We start from the raw sequence: 10,860 nt of genomic DNA, 5'->3' as shown, positions 1-10,860 counted from the left end.
ATTCAAGGTGAAATGAAAGCGCTTTTACTGTGGGGGGTTGAAGGATTAGCTTAAGTGGGGTCCTCTATATTCGGATCCAGCTCTGCGGGTTGTAAAAGACAAGAACGTGTCGACACTTCACATGTTGAGGGCAGCCAGCTAGCCACATTTTTTTCTTCTTTTTTTTAAACAGCGTACAGCTATATGATACAGTTGAGAACAATGAGTTAGCCCGAGTCATAGCAGTATCTACCTTGACTCACAGTAGCATGATTCAGAATGTCTATTGATTTTAAACAGGGCTCTCAAGTCTCACGCATTGAGCGTGTGACACACGCATTTGACCGTCTTCACACGCCACACTTCCGATATCACACGGCGAGAAAAAAAAATCTAGTTTATTTACCTCCGATCCATATCTATGTCGGCCTCCACTGGCGATCGATCGCGATATACAACCCCCCCCCCCCCCCCCCCCCCGCTCAAAAACTTACGTTCGCCACCCCCGCTCAACAATTAACATTCGCCACCCCCCGTCAACAACTCTCACACTCTGACATGAATCCAAAACTTGAGAGCCCTGTTTTAAACACGTTTGAAAATGAGGTAGATTTCTGAATGCTTAATTTGGATATGTACCTCATTTTTGATTAACAAGGTTATACAATGGGTGGTAGAGATCATGGGGAGAATGGGGCATATACCCAAATCCATCAGAACAATGTTTGAATACACAGCACTGATAGTGGGGAACCACTGAACTCTTCCTGGAAGCTGCTCAATGAAAATAACATTAGCAGGTGAGCAAATGACAGCAGGTTACAATGAGCAAAATGTCACACATTCTGACTTCTCGTGACCACTGTAATGTATAAAACAGACAAGAAGAGAATGACACCATACGTTTAACACCTTCTGTAGTGTTTGGATCATCTTGAGTTCTAAGACACAGAAGGATATCAAGTATTTTTTTTATTGCAATCTAAATAAATACATAAAAAAAAAATAGGTTCATTGTAAGCTCTGCAGCATGTATGTTCTCCAGCTAGCTTAGAGGGCCAGTGTGATCTTGAATAGACATGTACAGATATGGGAGATCCCCCAGTGTCTGCATAGATGGGACAAGCTGCAACAGGCCTGCATATATATCTGAGTGCACGCAGGGATATGGCTGCTTTTAACCCCTCCCCCTTTGTCCTAAGCCACGGTGCTGACACTTTACTCAGGACTTGCCAGCAAGCAACTTAATGAATTTTATTATTTTTGTTTGTTTGCTGGTTCGTTTAAAGGTTATATTTGAGCAGCTGGCACTTTCAAGAGAGCTTGGTCATTGGTCTATGGTGGTAAAATGAAAATGTAGAGGGCTTTCTGAATAAACTGGCAGAACAAATGCTTATTTTTGAGTCAGCTTGAAGATAATTATATAAATTTAGTAAATAAACTGTAAAGTAAACTGCCTAAAAGAAAGATCATATGCACTCATGTGAGGGTGGTGAATGTTACTTTTACTGCCTAAAATGTCAAGCTATGATCTAAGCAAGGAGGGGAAGGAAGAAGAGGAGGAGGAGGAGGACGGGGGCGGGGCTGGGAGGGGAGGGGAGGGGAGGGACGGGGCTGGTTTGCACTGAGCTGCTGAGTATCCAGTACTGATTGTCCACCCTCATCTAGCTGTGTGTCTGCAATAGATAGGAGGAACTTTTAAAAAGTTTCGTTATTTGATGTTTGGGCGAGAGTTTTACTGATTTTTGCAGCTTTCTAAAATACAGGAGTTTTGTTATTTTTTTCCTCGAATCTGACTGGCCTTACAAGCGATAGAGAGAGAGAGAGAAAGAGAGAGAGAGAGAGAGAGAGAGAGCGAGCTGTAAGCGAAACCGTGCCTAAGATGTCTATATTGCCTTTCACTCCACCGATTGTGAAGAGGCTCCTTGGTTGGAAGAAAGGAGAGCAAAACGGACAAGAAGAGAAATGGTGTGAGAAGGCGGTGAAAAGTCTAGTAAAGAAGCTGAAGAAGACCGGGCAACTGGACGAGCTGGAAAAGGCCATCACCACCCAGGACCTCAGCACGAAATGCATCACCATACCAAGGTGTGTGTCGACGGCCCAGGTCTGCTCAGCTAACTTGGCTAGCTGGTAGTTACTGTTGTGGCCCATTAAAACCCAATATTAGCACCAGACAAAATGCGTGCACAATGATACTTGATGTTTGCTAGCCAATACGTGCTGTATTTAGTCTGTAAATTGGGGGGCTACGTGGATAAATAGCCCTGTTAGCTGATGGTTAGCTTAGCTGCGGTGGCTCGTCGGCCTATGCTGGAGCAGCTGGCTTTGCTTTGCTCTCTTGGTGGCTGATGTAAACTTTGCTATGGCTAACTGCTTATCGAAACGTCAGTGCACATAAAATACCTCTTTACCTCATTAAAAAGGAAATATAATATTAATTATCTGTTTAATTAATTACTGTTTACTGTTATTTTTTTTATCAATTTCAAAGGTTACATTAGCAACCGTATACTGCAGGGCTAACTCGCTAACCTAGCTAAGGAATTGTTGTACATGTTTGTAAGTGGAAGAGTGGATATTGGTGTGAGCAGTTCTGAGAGGAAACACGATGTAATCTGTGATCAATAGTTATTGATAACGTGTGTAGTGAAACAGTGTCTAGGGCACCACACAGCCTATTTGCATCGAGTTTGTTTAGATTTTAGAGTTATGAAAGGTTTCAGACGCCTGTTTCCACTACAGTTGTGAACGGTTTTTACTTGGTAACCAAATTTCTCTAGAAACACTTATTTTGCACAAGACAATGTTAATGACTTAATTTACATCTAAACTACTGAAAGATGGATGCATTTAGTCACATTGTTGGAGTCACCTTTAGCAAAGTATGTTTGATGCTGCAAGATGCTGGCATATAATGCCAGGTCTGATGTGTTGGTAGACTTGTAGTCCGCTGAAGTTATTTTCTACAGTGGCTAATTCCATACTAGTCTGCTTGTAGTATGCCAGTGGTGAATGTCTAGAAACAATTAACCTTCAGGAGGAAGTAAACCCTGTTATGGCATACTGAAAGCTGCTTCTGAACGGATTTGACAGCCACAGAAATTTACATACGGATATTCAATCGGTTATTTTCAAAGTTATTGATTAAATACAAAATATAAATTGTTTTATGCCCAGAAATGACATGTGCTTTCTCGTTCTGTCACAGTGTAGTCAAACTAACCTTTCTTTTGAGCGATGGTGTGGGTGTGTAAAGGTATTGTCAGTGTTAGTTATGCTGATGCCATAGCATGGTATTGCTGATTGAAAGCCAACATTTCTCTTTACTCATACTTGACTAAAAGGCCCAGATAAGAGCAACCGTGTGTGTATATGTGTATGTGTGTGTATATATATATAATTTTTGTGTAGTTTTTTCATGTTCTTATTCCAGCGTGACTGGATCTGGTACCCTTGCAGTTGGCTCAGAGTTGTTTTTCAGTGTGGTAAACAACCAGACTTCCACCTGCTTGTTTCGTAACTCAGCACTGCATGATTTAAAAATCTGAGAGATTTTATGAGTAGCCTTGTTCATATGAACATTTACTAGCTTGACTGATCTAAGTAAGCTTTTCTGTTACATCAGTAGATAGCTACAATTGCAGTTCTCTTTCTTCAGAAACTCTTAAGTCAGATTGTCTTTTCCGATAACCCACTTTTTGTCTGCCAGACAGCATCAGATGCCGGGACCAGTGCACTCACTATGTTTGCTCCACAGACCTCAATTCCAAAAGCTGTATATTAAAAGCTTCATACCAGAACCACTGTTCATGCCAAGTGTACTTGAACAGTATAGAAGTATACAGGATGTAACCTGTCAGTGACCAGTCAAAAAAGACTAGCGCTATTGTGTGACCTTCTACTTTAGGCTTTTCTACTTAAAAACATGCTGCAAAAAGATTTGTAGGATAGACAGAAATCTAGCTTGTGTGTCAGCAATTGCTGCTTACTCAGTGGGCAGACTGTTTAGGCTAAGAACAGGGTGAGAAAGTAGGGAGAGAAAGCTGACCGGGAATCCCCCATGACTCATGTTGTGAGAGTGACTTTACAGAGTCACGCCTGGGGTGAAAAGCAAGTGTGCTGAACTTGACCAGAGAAAACATATCAGTGGCTTCTTTAATTGGAGATCATTTGTTGTGCATCTTATTTTTCTCCCATCAGTTCTCGCCCACTGAGATTTGGGTGTAGTGACAGTTTGAGCGCACGCATCCTGTTCTTCTAAGACGTCTCCACGGGGCGGAAACCAACACGTGATTGCTTCTCAGCATCTCCTCATTGTCTGCTTAGTCACACAGTGTCTTTCACACCACTGTGTCAACTTCTCTGCTGCCCCTAGTTCACATTTAACGAGTGTTTATGACATGAAACTGGCCTGAGATTGAGTTTGATTTTGAATCATACATTTGCATTGTTGTAGTCTGAGTTATTATCTCCATGGGGATGGAACTAGGGAGATTCACAGAAGCACAGACCATCACTAATCCATGTCTGTCTTTGGCTCCACAATAATTAATTTAATGTTCATTACAAGGAAGTACCAGCCACTGCTTAGAAGCCACAGGCTTTGAAAATGTACACACGCCCCAACACAAGGTCAGAGGATGCTTCACACGCAGCGCAGTGTGTGTTTGTCCTGTGCACTGTGCGACACAGTTGCTCAGCAGCCAGGAATGCTGCAGGGGCCCTAGGGAGGGCGTGGGTCGCTGTTTGGTTTGTGGTTTAGCCTCAGGGCTGGGGGTTAGGAGAGGAAGAAGCCAGGAAGTGCGTGTGCGCGCGCACACACACACACACACACACACTGCAGAAACAACTGTAATACATCATAGATATTGGACTGCCGTTATGTGCTTCGGTTCCTTTCACCGAGGGAGGAGAGGGTGCCTTGTGCTTTCAGGTGGTTGAAGGTCAGAGCACAGATTACGTACTCGCAGGGGCCACTTCAGAAGATCAGCAGCTGCTCTTGTGTTTCCTGAGGTCAGGGCTCTTCCACATGTGGCTTCAGCACACGTTCTCTCCTCTCCTGCTATATTCAGAACCCCTCAGAAACAGGTTTGGGGTGAAGACAAACTCTCTTTACAGTTTTACATCTTTCTGAAATAGAAATAGCTTTGGGATTCCAGAATGCGTCCATGCAGGCGGGCACACAACACTCTTGGTTTTGCTTCATTACATAAGGTCACCAAGAAGTGGTTAGTGAATGTGGAGATAACAGCATTGATCAGGATGTGTGAGAATGTGTGGTTGAGCTGTGGGGAGAACCTTATGAGGCCAGTGGTGAGAGAAGGAAGCCCCCGAGGTGACTGGTCAGCCACAATTCCCAACTTGGTTCCCCACTACCTCCAGACATTCCCTTTTAACATCTCCTAGTTCGTACACATCATGTGTCCACTGATCTACTTTGGCATCGATCAGGGTTGTGGATAGGGTTGGGCAATGTCTCCTTAATTGGCAGATGACGATGTTTACAGTGAAACATCGCGATGGACGATGATATTGTTGGTGAGTCATGACCAAATTTAAAAGGGGCCCATATACTATATAAAAACATAATGATTATAAAATAAAAGTAGTGTAAAATAAGCTATATGCTGATAATTCTACCCAGGCTTTAACGTGTAAGAAGAAAAAAAACCTTCCACTTCCTTTGAATGGCCCAGAACAGGTTTCAGCTAATGGCAAAAATTGCACAAAAATATCCCTGCATATGCGCTACCAGCACGCCCTCAGAAAGAGTTTTCAGCACCACGGGTAGTGTGGTCACCTCAATCCACAGCTTATTAAAGCCAGAGAAGGTCAACATGTTGGTTTTTTTGGCCAGAAACATTGACATGTAAACGTGTTTGAATAGGCTACAGAATGTCAGCCCTCTTAGCATTTTAAGTTATTACAGTTTAGCGTGTTTTGGGAAGTCATGCTTTCTGTTTGTTTGTTTTATATTTTTCTTGCTCTTATTATATTTTCATTAATCATTCTTTCCTTCATTTGTTGTTCTGCTGTGATATAGTGAAATCCATGATGATTTATTTTAAAGCTTTTTCAAAAAAATGTAAATGCCATAGCCATTCATAAGCTCTGTCGCTTTGTTTTATTGTTCAACTTTTAATAAATGTGTTTATAAACACCTTCATGTCAATTTTATTTTGTAGCCTATGCACTGCAAAATTAATGCTTTCGCTGAAGTTAAACGTCATACTTCGGTTGACAATGAGCAAGTTTCCCGACGCACAATGAGCAGGATTATTCTATTTGCATGAATAACATGAAATGTTTAAAATTAATACAGACATGTAGAAAAAAACAAAGACAAGCTATAACCTAGATATAAATAATAATATCCTAATAATACAATAATAATAAATATTATGCCAATTGGGCATATTTGTAGCAGTAGGGTATTTTAATTTTCATCCCTGACTCTAATTCATATAAGTGATATACCTGATTTGTTCATAAAGAAGGTCAGTTCATGTTTGTGGAAAAACAAAAAAGTGGGCGTGGCATCGCAATGGTTACCATCCATCGCTATGGTGGGTCATAAATGAAAATCAGCACAACCCTAGTTTGTGGAATAGTGATTGGCTATGATCTAGTGTCTCCCTACCCCCAATGTTTCAGCCCCAGGGCTTTTTTGGGGAGGGGGGTACTCTTTGCTTTGACTTCTGGTTGAAAGGGGTTGGGGTCTAGTGTGCGTCTGGGTTGCAGTAGTTAGAATAGAGAGTGTATTTCAGGCCACTAGAGTGACTTGAAGACTTCAGACTCTGCCTTTGTCTTCAGACTCTGCCTTTGTCTGTGTCGATGGTCTGAACAGTAGAGACTGGCTCTCTCTCTCACTCCTCATTCTCACAGATGGGCCGGCTCTTTGTGTCTCCTTTCATGGTGAATAAAATATGCATATTTAAAAATAGCTCTGTTTTAATTGATGCTTTTGTTTGTTTTTTTTTTTATTGCGGATAATTTACGAGGAGAACAACCGATGTTTGAATTATGAAATCTTAAGATTTTTTTAAATTAGCCTGTTTAGAAATTTTTGCTCTCGCAAAAATTGTACTAGGTGTGATTTTCTAGATGTGTGGAGATTATAATCTCAGGTAGCTCAACGTGTTGAGCAGCATGCTCCAAATTAGAAACAAAGGGCAGGAACTTCAGAGGTTCGAATCCCACATCCACTTTTAGGGCAGTCATGGCCTGGTGGTAGGGAACTGGTCTTGTGACTTGTTCTTTTCTTGTGACAGGCCTTGTTCGATTCCCAGACCTGAGGTCATGACTGAGGTGCACCTGAGCAAGGCCCCCAACCCTCAATTGCTCACTTGTATAAAAATGAGATAAAATGTAAGTCGCTCTGGATAAGGGCGTCTGCCAAATGCCGTAAATGTAAATTATAAAAGAAACATCACACTGAAGTTGGAGCTCTGTTGTTGGGGAGAGTCCAAGAGTGAACGATGATTTGATGCATTATTTCTCTTATCAGTGTTTCACTCACTCACCCACATGTAGCCTAGTGCCCAGTCTGTGGCCTGTGGCCCATGAGGGCAGTGAGCTGGTCCTGATGAACCACTTGCATAATTTAAATTTCACACATTTAGAAACTAATACAAGATACAAAATGAACAAGGAAATTAAGGAACAGTCAAGAAATTTTTGATGAATATTTTGTGGGTTGATAATTTTATTTATTTTTTACATTTTTAAACTGGTTCTTTTACGTTCTGACTTACAAAAGCACTTTGCCAACCAATAAATATTGCAGTAGTATCTCAGCCATTTCAGAACTGTATTGGTGCTGATCCTGAAAAGATTTTTTATTCAGTGAGAGAAGTGATTTCATGAATCATTGTGGTCCACTCATGAATCATGAGTGGACACGATAAAATGTGTAAACATGGAGCCTTTTATGTGTTGCTGTGTGTGCGCTGTTACCAGCATCCCAGAGCACATAGTCTGGCTGCACTGTTGGAAGGTGTTGGCACAAAATGAAAGAAATGGAATGTGTCTCTTTAAATCAAACGTGCTTTTCCTCGTGTATCGACTTCACAGGTCGCTGCGTTGCTAATTGTGTAATTTTTCATCCGTTCAGAAAGAATTCTAGGATGAGGTTGCACAGAAAAACATAATGTACATAACTCTTCACTTAGTATCTGTATTTATTCTTTTAAGTAATTTCAAGTATTTGTATCAGCATTGGCACTGGCGGTTAGGGGTCGGGGTACGTACACGTGTTGATGCATGAATGAGAAGGTTTATGTCGGAACATTTTACAAGTTAGAGTGCAACAGCGCTTTGGCTACACACTTTAAAGACTTTCAAAGCTCCAGTCATGAACATTTCTCTCTCCTCCTCCTTCCTCAGGTCTCTGGACGGCCGTCTGCAGGTCTCTCACAGGAAAGGTCTCCCTCATGTGATCTACTGCCGACTGTGGCGCTGGCCAGACCTGCAGTCCCATCACGAGCTGCGTGCCGTAGACCTGTGTGAGTTCGCCTTCCACATGAAGAAGGATGAGGTCTGTGTGAACCCCTACCACTATCAGCGTGTGGAGACGCCAGGTGAGCCCCTGCTTTGGGTATGTTCATGCATGCACACAGGGTCAGGGAGTTCTTCTCCTGCTAAGCTTTGGAGAATTATCTGTAACTCGCATTGTAAGACGGTACACAATTCTAGAGACAGTCTTTGATCTGTCACTGAGGTTTGGGCTTTGTGTGTGTGTTTGCAGTTTTGCCACCAGTGCTGGTCCCCCGACACACTGATATTCCAGCCGAGTTCCCCCCTCTGGATGACTACAGCCACTCGATTCCTGAGAATACTAACTTCCCTGCTGGCATAGAGCCTCAGATCAACTACATACCTGGTGAGAGACACGGAAAACCAGACACACACCCACTTTCACTCACACAGTCACCCAGACATGACCTCAGGACTAAACACACAAAGACCATCTCACCATCTCTCATGGCTGTCTCTCTCTTTCTCGCACTCCTTCACCTTATTGACTTAAGATGTTTTGTCAAAATCAAAGTCTATCTGGGCCCTCATAAAGTGAGTCAAACTGGATTAGACATGGAGTGCTGCGCTTTCATAGTTGGCCCTTTTCCACCAATAAGGAACCACTGCAGTTTGTATTATTTGTTTTGTCTCATTTCTACCAAATGCAGTTTTAGGGTTTGGGAACACTAAAGGTTTGTCCCCAGGTGGAACCAAAGAAGAGCAGGTTCCTCAGTGTGAACTGTGACAATGTGCAAGGGCATATCAAGTTGTTGAGGAAAGGTTATCACACAACGGAGCGGGACATTTTGCTAGCATAATGTTTTGTGCTTCATGGCATGCTAGCTAACAGATCAGCAAGCCACATGACTGGGAAGTTGAATTCAGCTGCAGTAATGCTGGAATCTCCATCTGTAATGGCCGTTTATGATGCTGGGTTGATTGTGTTAAGCGTAAGATGCATGTGGTATTTCCATTATTTTTAGCCAACGTATCACTTAGAGTTGACCCACGCTTGCATTTTGGATAAAAAATCCATGTTTTGTTGCTAGTGTTTACTGCTCTTGTCCCACCCTCAGTTCACTATGCATCCTTGGTCCCTACAATAATTGGTGTAAACACGGTCAAGTTTCTCACAAGTATGTACTGGAACGGTTCCGGTACACGAGCATTTTTATAGACAGTCTGTTATTTTTGCTTCAGATTTGAGTGTCTGAAGCATGTTTGAGATGTGTGTGACGTGTGTAATCTGGTTATGTGCTAATCTCCGTTTCAGAGACCCCTCCTCCGGGGTACCTCAGTGAAGATGGTGAGAGCAGTGATCTCCAGATGAACCACAGCATGGATACAGGTCACAGCTCCCTTCTCCCTGTCTGATCAGCCTATTCCAGTCAGTCAGCTCATATAAAATTGGATTATTGGCTGATCTTTCATTCAAGCATGATGCTTCTGTTGCAGGTTCCCCAAACCTGTCACCCAGCCCTGTCTCTCCTGCAAATAACAACCTTGGTAAGAGTCACCCTCCAATGCTCTTTAGTTTACAGCTGTGTGTGTGTGTGTGTGTGTGTGTGTGTGTGTGTGTGTGTGTGTGTGTGTGTGTGTGTGTGCGCATGCGTACGTACGTACGTACGTATATAAATGTGTATGTATGTGTATATATATATATATATATATATATATATATATATATATATATATATATATATATATATATATATATATAATATTAGGGGTGGGACGCGATTAAAAAAATTAATCGAATTAATCGGAAGCTTTGTAATTAATTAATCGAAATTAATCGCGTTTTAATCGCATTTCAGTATTTAACATGAGAAATATTAATTTAAGTTTGAATGATGAATGAATCAATGAACATAATCATAAACTTCAACATCTTGTTTATTTTTCCACCAGTCTACTACACAGACCAATATATGTGTAGTGTGCAGAAAACAGTTCAGAACATTGGAAATTCTGATCAAAAATGTTGTTTAATTTTGAGAGTTTTGCTCAGGATATTGGAAGAATTGAAGTAAATCAGAAGATGTTTTTTAATAGCATTTTAGCAATTTCTTTAATTTCCCAGGCTTCTGCCACAGGCATCTCCATAGTGCCTAGAAGTGGTCTTCTGCATGCTCAAAGCAAATGACTGGATCTTCATCATCTATAGATTCATCATCTATATGAGCTGTCACACCAAGATCATTCTTGTTGCTAACAGAGGTCCAGTGATCCCCAGTCAGAGCCACATTTGTTGCACTCTTCACAATAACCTGTTTTACTTCTTTCCTCATCATACAGCTGCTGGATTTTCTTCGACATTGTCTTTCTGGGGTGAGTTTCCCAAAACGTTCTTAGCGCCAAGTA

General features: G+C 41.7%; 1 protein-coding gene across 1 annotated transcript in view; it reads left to right on the top strand.

Moving 5' to 3' along the window:
- The first annotated feature begins 1,594 nt into the window (after positions 1 to 1,594).
- smad3b (SMAD family member 3b) overlaps positions 1,595 to 10,860 on the top strand; it is a 17,680-nt gene continuing 8,414 nt past the window's right edge. Inside the window, exons 1-5 of the mRNA XM_076992336.1 lie at positions 1,595 to 2,064; positions 8,365 to 8,558; positions 8,726 to 8,860; positions 9,770 to 9,844; positions 9,952 to 10,002. Of these exons, the coding sequence (XP_076848451.1) occupies positions 1,862 to 2,064; positions 8,365 to 8,558; positions 8,726 to 8,860; positions 9,770 to 9,844; positions 9,952 to 10,002 (658 nt within the window). The 5' untranslated portion in view covers positions 1,595 to 1,861. The remainder of the gene's footprint in view (positions 2,065 to 8,364; positions 8,559 to 8,725; positions 8,861 to 9,769; positions 9,845 to 9,951; positions 10,003 to 10,860) is intronic.

This window comes from Brachyhypopomus gauderio, chromosome 2, assembly GCF_052324685.1.
Source record: "Brachyhypopomus gauderio isolate BG-103 chromosome 2, BGAUD_0.2, whole genome shotgun sequence".
Classification (NCBI taxonomy): domain Eukaryota; kingdom Metazoa; phylum Chordata; class Actinopteri; order Gymnotiformes; family Hypopomidae; genus Brachyhypopomus; species Brachyhypopomus gauderio.
This window is presented reverse-complemented; position numbering and strand designations above follow the sequence as displayed.